This window comes from Dendrobium catenatum, unplaced genomic scaffold, assembly GCF_001605985.2.
Source record: "Dendrobium catenatum unplaced genomic scaffold, ASM160598v2 original_scaffold_50655, whole genome shotgun sequence".
Lineage (NCBI taxonomy): Eukaryota > Viridiplantae > Streptophyta > Magnoliopsida > Asparagales > Orchidaceae > Dendrobium > Dendrobium catenatum.
The window spans coordinates 228,390-251,534 of NW_021369109.1; the positions used below are offsets into that span (position 1 = coordinate 228,390).

The 23,145-nt window shown below is 35.9% G+C and overlaps 2 protein-coding genes across 5 annotated transcripts in view; one reads left to right on the plus strand and one right to left on the minus strand.

Moving 5' to 3' along the window:
• The first annotated feature begins 4,989 nt into the window (after positions 1–4,989).
• Positions 4,990–8,892, plus strand: LOC110102331. Of its 4 annotated transcripts, none has more exons than XM_020830658.2 (5): positions 4,990–5,251; positions 5,367–5,451; positions 5,951–6,422; positions 8,106–8,395; positions 8,476–8,892. In XM_020830658.2, the coding sequence occupies exons 3-5, from the start codon at positions 5,967–5,969 to the stop codon at positions 8,588–8,590; spliced, it is 861 nt and encodes a 286-aa protein (XP_020686317.2). In that variant the 5' UTR covers positions 4,990–5,251; positions 5,367–5,451; positions 5,951–5,966; the 3' UTR covers positions 8,591–8,892. The 4 variants fall into 4 exon arrangements, with proteins under 4 accessions (XP_020686317.2, XP_028547519.1, XP_020686300.2 ...); XM_028691686.1 differs by having other exon boundaries at positions 5,963–6,422; XM_020830641.2 differs by having other exon boundaries at positions 4,990–5,451.
• Positions 8,893–9,403: 511 nt separating this feature from the next.
• LOC110102319 (protein root UVB sensitive 3) overlaps positions 9,404–23,145 on the minus strand; it is a 41,474-nt gene continuing 27,732 nt past the window's right edge. Inside the window, exons 11-15 of the mRNA XM_020830623.2 lie at positions 19,982–20,074; positions 19,471–19,609; positions 19,323–19,363; positions 19,064–19,251; positions 9,404–9,751 (exon numbers count right to left, since the gene is read on the minus strand). Coding sequence (XP_020686282.1) covers positions 9,653–9,751; positions 19,064–19,251; positions 19,323–19,363; positions 19,471–19,609; positions 19,982–20,074 — 560 coding nt within the window. The 3' untranslated portion in view covers positions 9,404–9,652. The remainder of the gene's footprint in view (positions 9,752–19,063; positions 19,252–19,322; positions 19,364–19,470; positions 19,610–19,981; positions 20,075–23,145) is intronic.

The window sequence follows — 23,145 nt, forward strand, 5'->3', positions numbered from 1 at the left end:
AAGCTCTCAACCAATAGGCCAAAGAGAGTTGTGTATAATAGAGGAAATGTTGATATAAATTTGAAGAACAGTTGCGGTCAATGGCAATGTAAATCATGATCTCGAGGTGTATTTAAATGGAAGTTCCTAAATTAAGGCTTCATTTGGGGAGGGCTTTATTACTGAGCATTTTTTTATATTAAAAATTTGCTTTAAGAAGTAGAAAGATGTTTTAAGAAGTAATAAAAAAGTTATACTAAATAAAGCTTAAAAAATGAACATTTGAATTTCAATCTCAGCAAATTTATAGCCAAACTGAAAGTTTCAAAAAGACAAACTCCACGACACTAAAATTGGCCCAATCTTAGACCAAATGGGTACAAATCAAAGGACAAAAGCATATTTGAAATGTTCAAATCAATAATTGGATGCCAAAATGGCCTCTAAATATAATATTCTTATAGTCGAATTGAGCGGTTCTACGAGGCGAATCCAACAATCCTAAGATTGTTTAATTTTGACATCATTTGCAAGTATAAATGCTTGACAAACATTGGAAAACAAGCAGACTTGAGCTTGTTCGATTCGTCTCGTCGAGCTTATTTATAGATCATTTGATTATCTAATTTATGCTTTGAAATTTTTAAATATACTTTGGTCCCTTGATTTGGGCCTATTTGGACATTCAATTTAATTATACGTTTGTTGAAATTGAGATTCAGATGGTCTTGCATTTAATTTCAGATGTTTTCAACTTGAATATGCCTCAAAAATTTGTGTTCAATCAAGATGATTTTTGGTAGAGCATAAATTATATTAATTTGAGTAATTATAGTTTATATATCATTAAAAAATTATCTTGATCGGGCACTAATCTCAAAGCAAAATCGAGTTGAAAACTTCAAAAATTAAATTTGGAACCATCTCAACTCCGATTTTAGCAAACTTGCAGTCTAACTGAACATCTCAAAAATACGAACCCAACGACACCAAATTCGACCTCAACTGAGCTCAAATGGGTGCAAATCAAAGACTCGAAGCGCATTTGGAAGGTTCAATCCATAATTTGGATTTCCAAACAATTTTCAAACGTGACATGCTTATAGTTGAATTGAGCACTCAATGAGATGAATCCAACGAGTCCAAGATCGCCAAATTTTGATATCATAAAAACATTCAAATGCCTGGTAAACAATCGATGATCAAGAAAATCAACATCGGCCGTCCCTTCAAACCACTCCCAATTTACCCTCAATCTTCCTTCTATTTACTGTTTATGTCACTCTCAGAAAACTTTCAATAAACCCCTCATTTCTCATGAGAGAGAACCCAAGCAAGAATCAAGAAAGAGAAGGAATAGAACTCTCTTTCCACCAAACTCCTCGACCACTATCGAATTTCCGCCCGATCACTAACTGTCATCGGATCTCCACCGGTCGCCGATTGATGTTAGACTTATGCCCAACCGCCGGTTGATGCTGGACTTCTACCCGACAGCCGAGTAACTCCATACTTATGCCCGACGACCAACTAAAATCAGATTTCTGACATACCGCCGATTGACAACATATTTCAGCTTGAGCGTCAATTGATGTCGTATCTTCGCCCAACCACCAAACGTCGTCGGATTTCAGATCTCCGTTTGTAACTAAATTTCAACCCGAAGATTGATTATTGTAATATGATCTTCTTCACTTTAAGGGACGAGTCAGTCACTTTTAATTCAATCAAACACTAGTAAAATCATTTCAACTATGCGTGGCCTCGTGATTTTTTCCTTTTTTCAGGGGTTTCCATGTAAAAATTATGGTGTTCCTTTTTTTCTTTTAATTGTGTGCTGGATATCCATACAATGCTGAGACGAAATTTTCTAACTCTATTACCGCTTACCTTCTAGCCGGCAGCAATAGTTATTATTCACCAATAATAATTAAGTAAAGGTACAAACCTTTTATATTTTGTAATAGTATGCTATATGAGAGATCTTTTTGAAAGGGCCAATATCTAAATATACTTTTTTTTGTCAATTCTTAGAATTAATTTGCTTAAAGTTTTTTTTTTTTGGATAATTTTTTATTTAATTTGAATTAAAAAGAGTGTAAAATATTTCAAATGCAAAAGTTTTGAGAATTATTGCGTCCAGGAGTATTCACGGCGGTAGAGAAATATAAAGTTTATCGTCTTAGCGTTGTACGAAAATCCGGCACGCAATCAGATAAGAGAGGGTCTAGTATTTATGAGACACCAAGATTTTTACGTGGAAAACCCCTAAAAAGAGGGAAAAATCACGGGGCCTAGCCCAGTTTGAATGAATCCACTAGTATTGCAGTCGATTACAAATGAGGCCTTTCCTTGGTGGAAGGTCTTAGCTTGATGTACAGCTTATGGAGTACATTACATGATGTTAATACAAAGAGACATGTTCGTTTGGGCGGAAGGACTGTAGTCGGAGGGCGACGGAGGTCGAAAGACTTGTAGTCGGTGGGCGATGTATTTTAGGAGGACCGTAGTTGGTTGACGACGGAGGTCGGAAGGACTGTAGTCGGCGGGCGACATAAGTCAGAAGGACCGTAGTCGGCGGGCGACGGAGGTCGGAAAGACTGTAGTCTGACGACGAAGATCAGAAGGACAACGTCAGGTAGAAACTTGGCGAAGAGTGAAGGTTTGACGTCAGGTAGAAGTCCGACGTCTGTTGGTGGCAAAGGAGAACTCCGGCTTCAGTTGGGCGGAGTTTCGGCGTCAGAAGGGTACTCTGTTGCAAATTGGAAAGAATTTCAGCATCACATGGAACTTGGGAAGAATTCCTGCGTTCTCCCGAATATAACGCAGAATCCCGACGTGTTCGGGCGGCAGGAAGAGCTCCAGCGGGGGTCGAGGAGGAGAGGATTCGCCTTTCCCCTTTTCCCCTTTTCCTTTTTTCCTTCTTCTTCTCTCTCTTCACTTTAGTCACCTTTGTGTAGAATGAGGGCTCTATTTATAGTTTTTCTGGAGTGGCATAGCCCGTAAATAGGCGTGAGATCATGGGCGAATTTGGAGTGGTTTGAATGGACGACCGATATCGAATCCTTTGATTATTCACCGTTTGTTGGATATTTGAAGGCCTTAATGATGTTGGAATTCAGTGAACTTGGGCTCGTTGGATTTGTCTCGTCGAGCCGCTCGATTCGAGTATAAGCTCGTTAAAATCGGAGACCGTTTGGTAACTCAAATTACGGTTTGAACCTTCCAATAGCGCTTCGGGTCCTTGATTAGGACCCATTTGGACTCGGATTGGGTCAAATTTGGTGTCGTTGGATTCGTATTTTCGAGACGCTCAGTTTGACTATAAGCTCGCTGAAATCGGAGTTCATATGCTCTCGAATTTAATTTTTGAAGTTTCCAAACTGATTTTGCCTCGAGATTCGTGCCCAATCAAGATAATTTTGTGATGACGTATCAAGAATATTGATTTTTACTTAGCCTAATCTACTGATATTTGCTTTTTTTTTTCTTCACCAGATTTTTCATCCAAAACAAAGTTTCGGAATTTTAAGAATCTGGGAAGGGTATTATGGTAAAAAAAAGTGTAATATTCACATATAGGTTGCTTGAATGATCACTTTCTCGGAATCAACCGAATTTGGCTAACATTGTTACCCTGTGTGCCCACTTGAAGATCATAAATTGAGAGGCTCTTTCTTGAAGATATCAAAATGTGCTAGGGATCTAAATGCAATCTTTTTAAAACACAGGCCATTGTGAAGCATGGTCTATTCTTGAAGGAACTGCATCTAATTTATCTTAGAAATATGATAATGAACATAAACATAATTTGCCAGCTTTGTTGTGAGTTTCTATGTACTGCCCTTGAATAATTGTGAAAGCTGTTATTCAAAAGCTAACTATTATCAAGACATTCTCTAATGACCCTTTTTCCTACTTTTGTTTTGCATAATTGCTTGATTGTACGAACATAGAAAATTAACTAAAATGGCCTAATGTTGACTGCAAATGGATGTAAGCTGTCAATGTGACTTAGGCTTCATTTGAGACAGCTTTTTTACTACTTTATAAAACTACTTTTTAGTACTAAAATTTCTAATTCGAAAAATTTTTGTATTAGAAAGCCGTTTTAGAAAGCGTCAAAGAAGCTGTCCCAAACGAAGGCTTACACATGACGTATAAATCCTTTTTTGTTCTGGTTATGCATAGATGGAAAATTTCAACTGTATCTTTTTTTCTTTTTGTGCAAGTAGCTGCCTCTATTTATATCTCTGAGTTCTTTTATTTGTGACTACTTTTATTGAAGTATCGATTCACATGATGCTATCTTTATTGACAGCATTGAAAAACCTCCTTGATTATGGTGTTTCCTACCTGGTTTTGGATCTCAGAGATAATCTCGGTGGCCTTGTGCAGGTCTGTTATTTCAGTCTGTGTGCTTTTCAATGTATAACAGTTCCTGGAAAAAAGTCAATCTTCTGCTCCATGCTGTTATGCTTCCGGTCCAGAAACTGTTCCAATCTTTTATTTTTTATTCATCTATAAAAATTCAGGCCCAGACACTATTCATTTTTAGAAATCAATTTTGATAAAAGACCTTTGGCTTTCTATTAGAAATGAGCAAGTAGAATAATGATTAAAAAAACCACATGCATGAATAAAATTAGTATCGAAAAAAATCTAAAATGTAGAAGTTTATACTTGAAAACTGTGATCATGACAAATATTTTGCATTTTCAGTAACTTTACATATTTTTATTTACATCAGTTTTGATCACTTAGAAAAGTTCTGCTCTCAAACTCATTCAATGATATTATTCAAGTAGATTAGGACAACTATTGCACTTCTTGTAGAGATATCCATGAGTTATTACATGCATAGCTTTATTGCCAATGCATAAAAAATATTGATATCCATGATCAATAGTCGATATAGTCTCATCATCCATTACAGATTTTGGAAATAGTTTAATACATGCCTTACTCATAACTGGTTAATAATTCATGATATGAAGGCATATATCCCTAATTCCATTTCTTCCTCTTCCCGATCTTCATTCTCTTTTTGATGGGCTAATAACTTTCCGTCGATCGGTAAAGGAATTCGTTCCTTGCTGCAATTTCGTTTCCGTTGGTTGTCGCGGATCGTCTACCATGCCTTCGATGATCAGCGATTTCTTTCTCGTCATTGTTATCGCTGCTTCCCCTTCTGGTTCTTGTTCCCATCGTCTGAAAAAGCTTAAGAAATGGAATCGTCTTTGTAGTAGTCTTAGCTAACATTGGGTTTTCGGTTGGTTCTCACGTCGATCTTGATCTTTCTTTCTTATAGCGCGTTCTTCAATAGCTGTTCTTATCTCCTGTATCTTTTCTGGGATATCTGAGATCTGAGGGTACTCCGGCTGTAGGTTTTGGTTTTGGATTGGCTGCGTTGAATTCTGGGTTCTTTTTTCTCTAGCAGTTTGTGGAGTTGGAATCATACTTGATTGCAAGGTGAAAGTGCTTTAATGTATAGCTGTTTAATTTTTTTTTTTTTTAAATAATGCTCTTGTTATCCATTTTTATGATTTAGATTGCTATGTTTCTCTAGGATTTCTTTAACGGAATGTTTATAGTTGGTTAATTCGGATACTTTTATAGAATGGAGCTCATCAACAAGAAATTGTTCTTGTATCTAGCAGCGCATGTATAAGTTTTCTTGACCTTTTCATAGTTTCATTTACGAAGTTTAGAAATGGTGATTTTATTGAAGTATGAATAATTCAAATTGACATCTACTTTGGACATATTTTACCCCATTCAAACTTCATTCTTTAATTATACATGTTTTGATTATTATTTGTCAAATCTTCTCTTATTATAAATGTTCTACGTAATCTCATCTTTGTTGCTTGCCTTCTTTGAAAGAAGTGTACATCTTCTATGTTGGTTTGCTTTGTTAAATATGCAAGTTTGTAGAAAGATTATATTACTAAAACTGATTCCATTGCAGCTTTAATCACAGTTATATGAAAATGGCTGATATTGGATCATGCGATAAGTCAATTTTCCAAGCTGTTGAGCACAAATCATGTAAAAATAATCCTTTCCACAAACAGGCGTTCGGAGGAGAAGATCAGCTTAATTGTATCAACAAGGAAATTGTTATGATGGATTTACTTTTGGAAAAACTGGAGATTTCTGATGAAGATGATTTGGATGAGTTGCTGCTTGAAGATCGTGAAAATCTGCTTGTTAAAAAGACAAACTGCCCTTCAATCCCTAACAAAGAAACGCTGCTGTTTTCTTCTCCTAATACTACTGAGTTGAAGGACTTGAGTAAATGTGCGGCAATTCTATGCTCCGAAGCTTTGCAATCAATCCCTTCAATATTTGCGGAAGTAGAGTTATCAACTATACAATTGGGATATGAAAATTCTGTATCTGTTAACAATCCCGGAGAAGATAGCATGTTGCCTCTTCATGTAAGTTCTGGTTATGTTATTGTGATTGTTTCAGTGTCACCAGAATTAGCCCAAGTTCTAATTGCCTACAAAGCATTAATTTCATAGGACATTGCTGAGTTATTATTTTTTGCAATCACATTATTGTTTTGAGATTTACGCGGTTACTACCTTTCTTTTTTTTTGTTGTCCCATCATGGTGGAATATTTTTTCATGCATTAGATGATGAAATATGCAAATACAAACTCATCTTGCTTATATTATAGTTTTACAACTCTTTTCTTTCAGTAATGATCAGAATTTATCTCAAATGTCATATTTGCAGTGAGTTGTGTATTGACAACATCTAGAAAATCTAGCTTATGAAGGAAATGATTATAATTAATGACTTTAATCTGCATATTCATCCTATTTTGTTACTGCTGCATATTGATTTCCTCATACACTTCTATCTAAATTGGTTCTTTCTACTGTCAAGCTTTCACTTTTGGAAGTCTTAAATTCAATCAAAACACCGGAGTTTCATGACAGGCAGTTGAATGTTGTGTCATAACTGTCTTATATGTATGGCTGAACATTTTATTTATAGGCAAGGAATATTAAGACAAAATAGCAGGTTTTAAGGCCTTGTTTTTTTTTTTTCAAAAATTATAAATTGCCATTGGAGATGCGATTTTTTAATTATTCTCTCTTTTCTTCTTGTGTGTGGACTTAGGATTAGTAGATCAATACCTGAGTGTAAGTTTTATAGGTTTATTGATATGGATTAAGTACATTGAAATTTATAGTATTGGAAGATAGAATATTGCTTAGGCACAATATATTTATGTGTCTTGTCGTATTGTACCGAGAACATGATTAGCATCATATGAATATTTACATTCCTCCTACAGCACAATATGTTTATGTGTCTTGTCGTATTGTACCGAGAACATGATTAGCATCATATGAATATTTACATTCCTCCTACAGGGTGATTAAAATAGAAGTGTCTTGGTAGTACTATATGATGAAAGAATGTGTATACTTGAAAGGTAAATTTTTATTATATATCAATAGAACAAAAAATTGTTCATGGATGGGTGTTGGGAAATTAACAAATTGTAACACTCAAATGAGGCATAATTAAGTGCGGAATAAATATGAATGAATTATAAAATCGGAATTGTTGTTATCTGCCTCTTGCTATAGTTTCTGTGTATCATTATTTTGATTTGATGGTGTTTACAACCCATAGATATGTTTTTTTATAGTTGATGAGTCTCATCTGCATTTTATTCAGCTTCTTTGATCACTTGGGCTTGTGTAGTTCTGGTTCTTTTGCAATGTAAAATGTAGCATCCATTGAGAGGTGTTATAATTTTGTTAAGATAAAATTGTTTTACAAAAGTTTGAAAAAGGAATTAATTATAACAGTGAATAAGTTATCATGGAATCTTTATTTCTGCTCAGCATGGCCCTTATTTGGTAGATCTTATTGTGAAATTCAGGAAGAAACCCTAAACTTAAACTTCAGGCAATATTCTAATCAATTTTCCCACCCAACTGTTTTATATTTTTTCCATCCACTTGTTTGCTTAATGTTACACAACTTGGGTAAACTTTGGATGGAATGGCTTCATAAAATCTGTATTATCTTATTGACTTGGAAAAAAGCTATAAATAATAGCGACTGTTTGAATACCATTCCATTCCATTTGCAGGACTCCTCAAAATTTGTATCTGCCCTTAAAGGAAGCCGAGCAAATAAAGGGAAACCTCTCGATCGAAATCTGCGTGTTACATGGGCAGCAAATGTCTATGATCCACCTGTTACTTCATCTTCCCACACAGTGAGGGGACACCGCCACCGTCTTCCCAAGGCCAAGACTTGGGATTATCACAGGCAGAAGCACATGAAAGCTAAGCCATCTAATGCCAGCAGCAGTGGTGATAGAAAGCGCTCTCATAGAAGAAGCACTAGTAGCACCTTTTTGGATGCCCGGATGGCAGGGTATCCTTTCCTTTTGAGTACTTTCTATTGAATTTCCCTCTATAGTTCTTGTTTCAGTGAATATTGTCCTCGATTTTCAGGATGCAAGCTCTTGCAAGTAAATCAATGCAGATTGGTTTTCGAATGGCAAAGTTAGAGGCTCTGGATCTTGCAGCAGCACCAAAATGGTCAGGATTTACTGAACTGTGCAGGTAGCTTCCATGCAGAATCACCTTGGCCATTTTCATTTCCTATTGCAGAAGCTTCCTGATAGTTGCTGGCTAATTTGGTTGAGTTACTACTTTACATGCTGCAACTTTTTTTTTTTCTTCCCGTTGATTAATTTATTTGAACTGTCATACATTATGCCTGTGATATGTAAGCAAGTGTTTGGATGGATTTGGTTACTGCTGTTTGGATGGACTGTATTAACTTATCCAGCAGCTTTATTTGACATATAAGTACAAAACTGACCTTTATGTATTTACTATTCATATTTGATGTATTAAGAAGTAAAACAATCTTAGCTAATATATAATGATAATGAAGAATATAAATGTAAACATGATAAACTAATCTATTATGAAAATGTTAAAATACGTTTGATGAAACTATAAATGATGGGAGATATCCGAATGATTTGATTTACAAATCAATTGTTCTGACGGTCCACTTCTGCATATTTAAAGAGGTTCTACTCTCATTCATTAAATATTTTTGATTGGAGGGGGTTTGCTTTTTGAGACCGGAGAAGATTATATATTCACTCACGAATTTTTAGAAATGTTATAACGCTCAGCAGCTTTAGGCGTAGTTTTTCGGATCGTGATTATAATTATAATTTCTGTTTGTTTATTATTATTTTATTATTTTTCAAAAAAAAAAAGTTTACTAAAACTATATTTTTTACAACTAAAAATATTTTGCTAGAAAAAATTAAAAATGAACTTTTTTTAATAGATTTAAATGAAATTTAATTTTTAATATAACACAATAGAGAAAAAAATTTCATGTAATGAACCGCATGTATTGAAATAAATGCTTGATATTATTATTGTTGACAAAAAAATTACCAAACACTAAAAAAATCATCCCAAAGCCTTGGCTTCGATGGACGGCTAATTAGAAGAAAAATGCTTCCATAATAATAAAATTTTAAGCTCTGTTTGGATGGAAGAAGAGCGATTAAAATATCTATTTTTATAGTAAGGCGGTTCATTCCACTCAAATTTCTGACTACAAAATTCAAGAAGTTGTGGTTGAGAACAAAGGGCTTAACTATTTGATCTTCTGTTCAGCTGAAACATAATCCCACTGTGCTCTCCAAACGATAGATGGTATCAGAAGCCGCTCAACTTCCCATCCTGCAGAACGAAGCTGTATCCATCGAAAACCATTCAGAAAATCAGCAGAGTTATCAACTCTATGATGAAAATGACAACATTATGGAATAATCTTAAGGATATTGCTGCTAGTATGAATCAAACATGGATCATCACGGGGGACTTCAATTGCTGGAGAAACTAAAATGAAAAATCTCGAGGCACCCCCATTTAAAATAGTAAATTCTGACAGTTCAATAATATGATTTTTTTTTATTCAGGTTTAAAGATCTTGCTTTGGTTTGGTTCTCTTACACCTGGCTTAATTAAAAGACTGAAAACCGAATTCATATTAAGCTGGACAAGATACTCATTAATGATTTCTGGTTAGAGTAGACATCTTCCCTCTCTCTTTCTACAGAGTTGAAACTGCTACGAGTTCTAACCACTCTCTTATTTTACAAAACCAGGCTCCTCCCAATAAAAGTAGTAGATTCCTTAAGCTCCCTAATTTCTGGGAAGCTCTTCTCACCTCTTTCTCTCATCAAATGCAAGGAGACCTATCTTTTCCTTATAATCCAAACTCCAAAAGCTGAAAAACATTATTAAAATCAATCCTTCTCCTCTAATCATATCTTCTCCACCATCCAAAATCTCCAAAGTAGACAGTTTTCTTGTCTTTCAACGCTCAACAAGGAACCTCAAAATAGCACTTTAAAGGCAAATGGTAAGGCTATAAATGAGTCTCTCGAACTTCAAGACCAAATGGTTATCTCATGGTGACGAGAACCTTATGTTGTTTTATGGTAAGATTAGAGGGGAAAGGAACTATAATTGCATCAAACAGATCTCTAAATCTCTGGAGATTTTTACTTGCTCAACCTCTATGGCTCAAGCTACAATTGCTCATTTCAAAAATCTTTTTAACAGTCAAATTTTAATTCAGAATATCTCTCAGTCTTCGCTTGCTGGAAATACCATTCCACCGTACCTTCAGCTCTCACTACCCCTATGATAGATGAGGAAATCAAGTATGCCATTTTTTTCTGCTGCCAAGAATGCCACTCCTAGCTCTGATGGTTTTTCTTTTGAGTTCTATCATCGGTAATCAGTTATACCATGCTGTTAAACATTTCTTCAGGAATAGCCACCTTCCAATCAAAGTCAAGGCCACTGGTATTGTTCTCATCGCTAAATCTGCTCATGCTGACAACATTTCATGTTTCAAGCCTATTTTCCTTTGCAATGCCTTCTACAAGATTATTGCACGTTGGGGATTGAGAAAACACCGCAACGAAACAAATAAAAAAGTAAAAGCAATGGAAAGTAAAAGGACACCATGATTTAACGTGGAAAAACTCAAAATTAGGAAGAAAAAAAAACTGAGCGACACCACACCAACGAATCCACTATGATAATGGGGAGAAATAAGTACAAATCTCTCTTCTCTCTCACTCTCTCCTTGCTTCTCTTCTCTCTTACACCATTTTCACACTCAAAACACAAGAGAAACCAAGTTAATAACACCAAGGGATGCAACCCTTTAGAAAAACAAGAAAGAAAACTATCCAGTTCTCCTCGCAACGTTGCGGTGCTTAAGTCTCTGTCATCATGATGTTGCAGCGTTCAAACCCGTAGCGCCGCAACATCACACAATATTACAACGTCGAATCTAGAGCGCCGTGGCGCTATTCTCTCCGTCGATCAATGCTAGGCACTCGGGAACACAATGCCAGGGCATTGTACGGAAGAAGGGGAAAAAAAACAAACAAACTTTTGATGAAATAATTCGTGGAAGCTAATATTTGATTATCTTTTAAAGTTCTTGTGTAACTCTCAAACGCATCACATCACAAACTCGACAAATTGAGCTGAGATACAAGGCAACAGTACAACTCAATTGATCTACACAATCAAATTCCACACAGACTAACAATAAAAACTCTTGCCTTGAGAATAAAGCACAGTATGCCACATATTATTCACCAAACCCTAACTAAATTCCTTAAAAAAACAATCTCTATAGATGGCATCATCCTAGCTAAGGAATTGTAGGATGACTTTCAAGGGGATAGCAAAGACAAGAGGCTTTGTACTAAGTTGGATATTTTTAAGGCCTTTGACATGATTTCTAAAGAATTCCTCTTTGTTAGAATGATCCAAAAAGGTTTTCCTAATAGTTTTATTAATTGGATCAAGTATGAATTAATAACATGCATTACTTCCTATGCATTACGGGGGTGCTTGAAGGGTTCTTTAATTTCTCAGATTTAAGATAAGGTTTCCCCATCTCACCTTATATTTTCAGTATTGTGATGGATGGCCTCTAAAATATTTTGGATTTCTACATTAAGGATAACTTTTTTGTCGGAATCCAAATTGAGAACTATTATCTTTCTTACCTCTTATCTGCTAATGATCTTTGATTTTTGTGAAAACTAATACAAATAACCTTCAAGCCCTCAAAGATATTTTGACTCATTTTAGAAATATGTCTAGTCTACAGATTTGCTGCTAAAAGTTCCATTTTATTCTCATTGCATACCCCTAATCAAACCGAACTCTTTGATATTTTAAATCTTCAGGTTGTCTGCAACTCTATGAAATATTTAAGCATCCCAATTTTTATAAATAAGTTTCACATATTTGATTTTCAGCCTCTCATTAGCAAAGTCTCGCTTCATTAAGATGGCTTGAAAGCTAAATTATCTTACAAAAATTTACCTCAGAACCCAATCCATTAAAACTCTCCTCGTCGATAAAAAGATAGGGAGAGGCCGAGACACAAATTTTCGGAACAAAAAATTTGAAAGTTAATATATAATTTTTCAATCCACACAACATTCTCAAACGTAAAGCTTGCATTTTCGTAGCACCTACCGGAGCAAATGCAAACACGCCATTTTTAGAAGAGTGATTGTTTCATCAAAATTTTTAAACGTACTTTTGTTGTGTAATTCTATAACTTTCAGTGCATCTGTATGACGCTTGTGTGCAACATCTGATGTGCTTGATGCATTTGCATGTTTCTCGAGGCAATTTTAGTATAGTTTGAAAACGGCCTCGGGATACATGCACATGACCTTAAATATCCGAATTTTGTTATATTATTCGCCTTCATTGCACAAAGTTTGAGACTTTTTGCAACAGAATTAGCGAGTCATCTTAAAAAATTCATGTAAGTACCAATCATATAAATTTTGGTTTTCATCGGTCAAAATTCATGTAAAAGTACCAATTAGATAAATCTTACAACTTTGGAGATTTTTTTTTGTATCACCTTCTGTCTGCTTACATGAAGGGGGTTACGGATCTGGCGACGAAAAAGGCGGAATTGGACTGAATATGGGGGGCAGATATAGGGCGGGCATGACACATTTTTCACATGTCATACTCTTAAGCTTTAATATTATCATTTTATAGTTTTTTTAATTAATGATGGCAATTCCCACATGACATTCTCCCTCCCTTATAAATATGAAGGGAATGGGAGTTATTCACTTCTCACATTCAAATACGTTTAGCTTGAGTTTTGTTGGGTTTCCTAAGGGTTCTTTTGATGTTTTACTTATGCTCGTCTTCTACTTGTGCTCAGGCGAGCCTTCTAATTCAATTTTGTTCCATGTAATCTATGTTCCCTGCTCATTCATTTCAATTCTTTCTTTGCTTCTTACATTAATTTATATTTTAGTTTAGTTTGATTAGGTTAGTAAATTCTTTACAAGTTCAAATCCTTATAGTATGAATTTGGGTCCAAATTTAGTTAAAATTTTGGCGGTCTCCCTGGTGAAGGTCAAATTTTGTTTTTGTGGGGGGCGGTGGCGGCTAGGGCTAACTACCACAACAACAACATAATCAAGCCTTTGTCCCACTACGTGGGGTCGGCTACATGAATCCTTTTTTGCCATTGTGTCATATTAAAAGTCAAATTCTCATTTAAATCTAATAAAGAAATATCATTTCAAATATTTTCTAACCAAGTCTTTTTAGGTCTACCTCTACCTTTCTTAACATAAGTCAAATCTAATACCTCAAATTTCCTAACAAGGTCATCGAAAGGCCTCCGTTTAATGTGGCCAAATCATCTAAGGTGACTCCCTCTAATCTTATCTTCCACTGGAGCTACTCTAACATTTTCACGTATATGCTCATTTCGTATCCTATCTCTAAAGGTAAAGCCACTCATCCACCTAAGCATCCTCATCTCTAAAACACTTAACTTAGTATTATGCTTCTCTTTTAATCGCCAACATTCAGCACCATAAAGCATTGCTGTGAGGTCTCACCACCATATTATAGAATTTTCCTTAAGTTTGAGGGAGACTTTTCTATCGCACAACAAGCCCGATGCATTCCTCTACTTCAACCATCCAACTTGAGTAATGCTGATAATATCCCCATCTATTTCACCATCACTCTGAACAATAGATTCAATATATCTAAAACATGTGCTCTTATTAATGACTTGATCGCCCAAAGTCACAATCTCCTCACTAGGTCTATTGCTATTAAAATTACACTCCATATATTCAGTTTTAGATCAACTCAAGCGAAAACCTTTAGACTCTAAGGTTGACCTCTATAATTCAAGTTTACCTTCAACTCCCTCTCTAGTCTTATCAACCAGAAGAATATAATAAGCAAAAAGCATACACCAAGGTACATCCTCTTGCAAATGTCTAGTGAGAACATGCATGACTAAAGCAAAAAGATATGGACTTAAGGATGATCCTTGATGTAATCCAACTGAAATAGGAAAATACTTGGTCAAACCACCTTGTGTTTGAACACAAGTAATAGCTCATACATACATATCTTTAATGATTTGAATATGAGCGTTATTAACTCCTTTCTTTTCAAGAACTCTCCATAGCACTTCTCTTGGAACTTTATAATATTTTTTATCCAAATCAATAAATATAATACGTAGATCCTCCTTATTCTCTCTATATTTCTCCATCAAACCTCTCAATAAATGGATAGCTTCCATAGTAGAACTACCCGGCATGAATCCAAATTGATTTTGAGAAACATTAGTATCACGCCGCAACCTACGCTCCATAACTTACTCCCATAATTTTAAAATATGACACATTAACTTAATTCCTCTATAATTCGCACACTCCTATGCATCACCTTTATTCTTAAAAATATGAATTAACACAATCATTCTCCACTGATTTGACATCTTTTTAGTCTTCAAAATAGTATTAAAAAGCTTAGTAAGCCAAGAAATTTCTTCATCTCCTAAGCATTTCCACATCTCTATAGGAATATCACACTTCATTTTCTTTAAAGTCTCTCTAACTCCGGTTTTACTAATACGCCGATAAAAACAAAAAATATATTTTTTCATTTAAGGTGCTAAAGTCACGAAAGTCAATTGTATTTTCACAATCTTCATTAAAAATTTTAGCAAAATATCTCATCCACCTTTGTTGAATATCATCTTCTAAAACAAGTTCTTTTTTATCTTCATCTTTAATACACTTCACTTGAACTAAATCCTTACTACTCCTATCTCTTTGTTTGGCTAACTTATACACATATCTTTATCCATCCTTAGTATATAATCTATTATAAAAATCATTAAAAGTTAAGTTTTTTCAATCGCAAATAGCTTTCTTAGATTCCTTACGAGCCTATGTATATCTTTTCCGATTATCGTAATTTTTACATCTAAACTAATTTTTATAACAAATCTTCTTATTTTTTATCTTTTCTTGCACATTTGAATTCCACCACCAACTATTTTTACTATTAGGAGCTTTTCCATTCAAAACTCCAAGGACATCTTTTGTCATAATCTTAATATTACTAGTCACTTTTTCCCACATACCATTAGCATCCTCATGCACAGACAAAATCTTAAGATCTAAAATTTTACTCTCAAAAATACTTTTGTTAATATTCTTTAAAAGCCCCCATTTAATATTAGAAAATCATTTTACTTTATTTTTTATTTTCCGCTCCTTTATCTTAAAGTCCAAAACTAATAATCGATGTTGGGTACATAAATTTTCATTCGGAATAACTTTACAATCTTTGCAATCAGAATGAAGAGTAAGCTAGTTTCCAACCCGATTTTAGTGTGTTGGCACCAAGGCAATATAGACATCCTTTTCGAGTAATTTGGATGTTTTGTACTAGCTCGCGTGGTCCTTTTTGCGAATGGGGGTCCGGATTGGTAATTAAAGAGGCAAAGGAATAGACTATTCTAAAATTTATGCCACAAATTTTAAAGAAACAATACTGAAGTAGATTAAAACAAAGTAAGAGGCTTACAAAGTAGGAGAAAACTTCAGCTTATGATGGCTGTGTGTTTTCTTCCTAGTACATATTGGCTTATATAGTTATTTTAAACCAGATACAGGTTATCAAAACCAAGGGCGGCCCATGGTTTTGATTAGTGGAAAGTAAAAGTTACAATAATGCCATGTGATTGTGGCATATAATAAAGAGTACTATTGCCATGTGCTGTTGGCATACAATAATGTATCGGGAATCTTTAGGTAGTAGTAGTAATGGGGTGGTTGTAGTGGAGTGGGCCCACCATTGCTTTCAGATGAGGTGTTTGTATGCTCTGTTTTGTTTTTCAGTTGATCCTTGATTCATGCGTGTATGAAAACATTGGAAGCATTAAAAATTCATTATCTGGATAAAGCTGAGATAACTTTAAGAACAGACTGTCAAGCAATCATAGCCTTCTACAACAAATCAGCAGCACACAAACCCTCCAGAGTTCGATGGCTATCTTTTACGGACTACATCAACGGACTAGGAATGACAATACGATTTGAGCACATAGAAGGCAAAAACAACGTCCTCGCCGATAACCTTTCACGACTAACGTTTGTTATTTGGGCAGGAACATTATCCAGTCATTCTTCACAAAATTTTATCACAGGATGGAACCAAGCAAATGGAATACAGAATCCCATCGAGCTGAAAGGAACCGGCTCAGACTCGTGCAAAGGATTTTGGAAGACGAATGACGCGAAAAGGCTCTGATGATCATTCACAAGTCTACAAGGAATTTGCACAAGAGTATTTTCAACAAAGAACAGCAGATCCCACTGCTGAGGAACTCCGAAGAATCTTTACCGATCATGATCAACCCAAACCCAAGCAAACAATTCAGGAACATGCAATCCTACGAAAAGAATACCTACATCGAGAAATACTACGACAAACACTTCAGTACCCCATTGAAGTCACGCAGCTGGACCAACTTAGAGGCGCAGCTCGACGAGTCGAAACAGAACAAACCTATATTGTCCTTAATGAGCTCCGTAATCTACTACGGATCTATACCAACAAGACATAATACTGCCGTCGACTCGTCACCAAGGATAATTGCTACACAGATTTGTTCCAACCACTGCGCCAACATGAAGAAAGCTTAGCTGGCATAATTGATATGATTGAAGCACTGACCAATCAATCATACAAACACCTCATCTGAAAGCAATGGTGGGCCCACTTCACTACAACCACCCAATTACTACCACTATCTAAAGATTCCCGATACATTATTGTATGCCAACAGCACATGGCAATAGTACTCTTTATTCTATGCCACAATCACATGGCATTATTGTAACTTTTACTTTCCACTAATCAAAATCATGGGCCGCCCCTGGTTTTGATAACCTGTATCTGGTTTTAAAATGGCTATATAAGCCAAAGTGTACTAGGAAGAAAACACACAGCCATCATAAGCTGAAGTTTTCTCCTACTTTGTAAGTCTCCTACTTTGTTTTAATCTACTTCAGTATTGTTTCTTTAAAATTTGTGGCATAAATTTTAGAATAGTCTATTCCTTTGCCTCTTTAATTACTGATCCGGACCCTTTATGGTATCAGAGCCTAACAAGGTTCTTCTAGTACACATTTGCCCTAAACCCTAAACCCTAAACCCTAAACCCTCTAGTCTCACACACTAGAGGGTTTAGGGTTTAGGGTTTTTAGGGTTTAGGGTCTAGGTGACTTTCAAGTTTAGGGTTTAGGGTTTAGGGTTTAGGGTTTTAGGGTTTAGGGTTATAGGACCTCTTTGCAACTAAGGCCGAAAACATCCGTTCGGATAACTTTGTATAACATTGTGCACTTGATTTAACCGTTTTTATCGCATTCGCTTGATCTACTCACGAGAAATCTCCTTTCGCTAATTTCACATTTTGAACACAACGGTGTGACCTGTTTCACTATTGGAGGTCGTCCAGAAAAGTTCATGCACCAAAGCGCTCATAGTTTGGTGCATTCGTCATCTTCTTGAGCCATGAATGAAAGACGCTTCTTTTGTGATTTAAGTGTTTTAAACACACTGGTGAGTTTAATTTTGCTAGCGAACGGTGTTTGGACTGATTTCATGAAACGTCGTGCCAATCGACCATTGTTTTAGTAGAAATTTTCTATTAATTAATGGATATATCTTAGGAATAGCGTTCTCCAGCTCTATGCTTCCCCGTGGATGGCCATCTGGGAAGTTACTACCAGGGCTGCCTTACTTTGTGATGATTAAATGGGTGATATTTTTGGCATTTTGAGTGCAGTTTTGTTTTTAGGTTTACATGCTCATCCTTTTTTATGTAATCTTGTTGTTTAGCTAGTTGTTTGGATTGAGCACTGCAATTTTTAGATGCAGCTTTCTTATGTCTTTTCTTTCAAGGCCGTTGATGATTCAAACTGGGTGTTGTATTATTTGTATTTAGCCTAATAGCAAGTAATAATAAATCAATCATAGAAGTGGCATCAGCTTAACAGTTCTTAAATGGTCAAGTTGTCGTTGAGTTAAAACTTTCAGATCTCATTCAACAGCATACTGATTTCCCTACACGCAATGTTCACTTTTTTTAGCCTAACATTTTGTTTCAGAGATCAGCTAGCCCAACTGTAAAACCAAGAAATAAGGTAAGTCTAAGGGTCCGTTTGCAGCAGCTTTTTCATTATTTTCTTTTTTAGACTATTGCCACACTTCTATTTAACCACTATTTTTTTTGCTGCTCCTCAAAAGTTTTTGTAATGAGAAGCAGCTTTTGACAGCCAGATTTACTTGAATGTGATAGCTATAAAAATGTTGTTAAATTATTTCAAAAGAGAATATTTATAATACCCTCATCTTTTTTTAAAAAAATTGTTCTTTTACAACAACTCTTAACTATTTTAAAATAATTGTAGCCACCCCAAGCGGAACCTTAAGCTAATCATTTCATAGGTAGGAATAGATGGAAGATATGATCATATGAAAGATGATACTTAAGAAAACGAACATGATAGAGATTGCAATATGCTTATAGGTTTGTGCCAAGTAAATTCCTCTATGTTTTAAACGCTGATTCGAATCTAAAAAGCGTAATAAAAGGTAAAACCTTTGTTATGAAATCATTGTAATTCTCATCCATCCACAGCCGACTCTCAATGTGCACTGCCTTGCTTTGCTCGGTAAGACTTGCCAGGACAAGAGCATGAATGAAGGACTGCAAAATATCAGCTGGTGTTGCCTGTTTATGGATTATAGCACGAACAACACCTTCCCTCTCCAACAGCAAATATTTAGCTGTAACATGTAAAATCCACCATTTCAATTCAGTAAAAGTCACTTTGAAAAAATATTTTTAAAAGGTGAACCTTTTTTGTAGTGAGAAATAGTTGATCCTGAAAGCTCCACCCTGCCATGCATAAAAACAGAATGAAATAATTACTTCATTCTCATCTCAACTATAGAGTAAAGATTACCTTCATGAGAGCAGTTTAAAATCAGAATTTAGGAACTCACATGTCATGATGATTGAGGCCAGAGACTTTGACACCCAGGTATACACGCCGGTGTAGTGATATCCCATTACTTGAACTCCATGGATTAGCCAAGGAAGGAAATATATGCTCCATCTTTGAAACCTTCTGTGGTGTAACGACTGCCAACAGGAATATGTGAGGTTTTTTTCCACTAAAGTTAAAAATGTTTCATGTGAAGCAATTTTGAAACAGCATATTGAAAACTTATGACTCAATTACTCATAAGACTTATTAAGTGAGAAATCAAAGTTCAATGACTAAGAGTTCTTAAAATCTTAGTCTCATCCCAAAAACTCCTTATATCCATTATAACTGAGCTATATGCACTACTTTTAGAATAAAGAGTTTACATTCAAACATATATATATTTTTAGTTAGCAAATATCTGCCCTAAATTTGTCATCTCTTTTAAAAAATTGTGAAGTTTCACGTTGGCATACACAGTACATTTCTGTGTAAGCTCCATTCAGGAAGAATAGTTCATTGATTACCTTGGCCATTCTTTATGAAATTCTGCAGCAGTATGGAACCTCTTTTACTGTTTAACGTTGTTAATGAAAGGCACCTTACAGCTTTGTAATTTGCTGAAATAAAGGTTGGAAGCTGATAAGCACAAAAAATAAGGCTACAGTTGTTCCAGATCAAGTAATAAAAAACATAGGAAAGAGAACATGGAAAAGCAGACAAAAAAATACTTAAATATTGGATTTTGGACCAATCATAACGATGAGAAAATTTTTAAATGCAGTTCTAAATTCTACACATAATCCAATGGACAACACTGTAGACGGCTTATGAATCCTTGGTATGCAAGATGGATAAATCTTCTGAAAGAACTTACGAATTTCATTTTTACAACTCTAATGCAATAGGCATTCGGCATGTTGTACCTTTTTATGAAATCTTTAATCTCGCATGACCAATCAAGAACTGCATCAGCCTCGAACATGCCATCAACCCATCATAGGCATCTACCATGACTCTCCTTGAGACATCAATGTACTCTTCATCGTGGCACTGATCATGAGGGACCATATAGTCTCTCTCATTAGGGCAACAAGGTCTCAAAGTAATGGTAGCAAACAGGGTTACAATAAGTCCTGAAATTCCTATTTTGAAAGAAACGTGAAGGTTCAAGAAGGTGTGTGGCACCCTAATGACGATTGACGATGTGTATTGTCTCTATTTCCTAGGCAGACTCATAGAAGGCGTTTTAGCATTATGTTGTGCAAAAGTGAAACCATGGCAGGTGTTAGTTCCATATTAGATTCCTCTTCAGGATTGTTAGATTGTGTGAAAGGGTTGCAGATCATTAGATGTGATAATCCTACAAATGTTAGTCATAGGTGGAATACTTTCCAAGTACCCCAACAATCCATATTTGTATCTCGACTAGAGAATTCTTTGACACTTGAGCACAAAATTAGCATAACCAATCTAATGTAGAGCATCTTGGGGTCATTTTTTATTGTTGAACTACAATGAGATGCACAATATTATGAAAGCACATACAATTCATAGATCACAAACTAAACTTTAACAATTATTCCTCGTATTTTGATGATCCGAAAAAACATGATGAATAACAACATCATTGATAAAATAATACTTTTCTACTAAATGCAAAGTTTAGATATCTGAAAGCATGAAAAATCATATAACTAATTGTCTGCGCATTGAATTTCATTTTACATAGAATTTGAAATAAATCAATTATGTAATAGAGCTACTCCTATGGGATGTTCATTTTCTCCTTGTCCCCTCCTACTGATCACTCGGGGAACAAAATTCACATGGCTACCTTTTCACCAGATCAAATCCCTACGGCTACTTTTTAACTAACCCGAATGGCATTTATGTAATTACTTCTAACTGTCTCTTATCCAGTATATATGTAACTATAGTAATCTATACTGTTCAATGAAGAAGTTACATTATTGTTTCCTTTCCGCTCTTCTCTGCTATACCTTTTTCTTCTATGTTCTGCTGTATTTTATACAGCTACATGTAAATTAGTCTCAACAGATATTTCAACATGGTATCATAGAAGCTTGCGTGGTTGCAATGGATACACCTCACGCCTCGTCAACGAATGTTTCGTCTCCTGCTATCAGTCAGACTAATCCCACGGAAACCCCTATCCTTGCTTCCTTAAAGTTTTTAGTCTCCCATATCACCCAACTGCTGTCGGACAACTACTCCACCTGGCGAACTCAAATACACAAGTTATTTCTCGCCAATGGTTTTGTTAGGTACCTTGATGGCACTTAGGGGTGCAAATGAGTCGAGTCGAGTTTAGGCCATTATCGAGCTCGGCCCGTTAGTTGGAAAACGAGTCGAGCTCGAGCCGGCTCAGCTCACTTACACCCCTAATGGCACCACTCCATGCCCACCAAAACATATCCTCTCTAATATTGATCCCCTAACGCTAAATCCTCTTGTACTCAATGGCTTCTTCTCAACCAAAATCTATCTGTTGCTCTATTTTCCATCATCTCCTCCTCTCTGCTCCCTTATATCATTAACTTGGACTCATGTCATGCTATCTGAACAACACTTAAGCGGAGACTGTTCTCTACAAACCGTTCTAGAGTTATTCAACTCAAGAACGAGCTTCACTCGCTCACCATGCAAAACCAGCCTGATAAATTATCTGTCTACTGTCAAACAACTAGTGGATAACATTGCAGCAACTGGTGGACAGATTGATACCGAAGATATCATCTTATATATCCTAAATGGATTGCTCACAAACTATCAAGCTTTCAAGACTGCAATTAGAACCAAGCTTAGCCCCATTTCTCTAGATGTTTTATACTCATTACTCTGTAGTGATGAGGTTAACCTTGCCATAGATGCTCCAAAGAACTCTCCCTAATCGATTCCCTTGCCATCACTGAAACTCAGTTTACGCTTGCATCCACTAGGGGACGTGGTCGAGGTCACAACTCTGCATATTTTCGTGGTCATGGCCATTCTCCGTCCAACCCCAGCGTCTCTCCCAAGGGCAACAAACCCAAATCACCTGATGCTTGTCAGATATGCGGAGAAAGAGGCCACTCAACCTTCTCATGTTGGCATTGTGCAAATATGCAGTATATCCCTCCATCCCATGCCTTGCTTGTCAAATCATCCTCAACCTCATATGCAAAGTGATATCTTGACAGTGGAGCCACAACTCACTTGACACTTGAGCTCCACTCATTACAGGATGCCTCTTACTTATCACGGCTCCAATCAAGGTCTGATTGGTAATGGTGCAACTCTACCTATTGCTCATTCTGGCAAAGGCCTTCTACCGACCCCCACTCGTATGCTCACTCTAAACTCCATTTTTCATGTTCCTCACTAATTCCACAAACTTCTCTCTATCTCTAAGCTTGCTGCAGATAATAATTGTTCTATCTCTTGGACTATTCAGGTTATCTTATCAAGGATCAGAAGACTCAACAATATCTAGTCCAAGGAGCTTGCCTTAACAGTCTCTACCCCATCTGCATCAGCTCCAACACATGGCTTCCTCCTACAACTGCATTTCTTACTCCATCCACTTCAAGTATTTGGCACTAACGTTTGGGTCATCCCAATTCAGCGATAGTTTCTTTTATTGCAAAGTTCTTTCCCAATTTATGTATCTCACCTTCCCACCCCAACC

What these genes read in the sequence shown, in the direction of transcription:
- LOC110102331 (XM_020830641.2), top strand. Translation starts at nt 5,967, where the DNA reads ATGAAAATGGCTGATATTGGATCATGCGATAAGTCAATTTTCCAAGCT. An exon ending in ATAGCATGTTGCCTCTTCAT is followed by an intron (nt 6,423 to 8,105) that starts GTAAGTTCTGGT and finishes TTCCATTTGCAG; the next exon opens with GACTCCTCAAAATTTGTATC. An exon ending in TTGGATGCCCGGATGGCAGG is followed by an intron (nt 8,396 to 8,475) that starts GTATCCTTTCCT and finishes CTCGATTTTCAG; the next exon opens with GATGCAAGCTCTTGCAAGTA.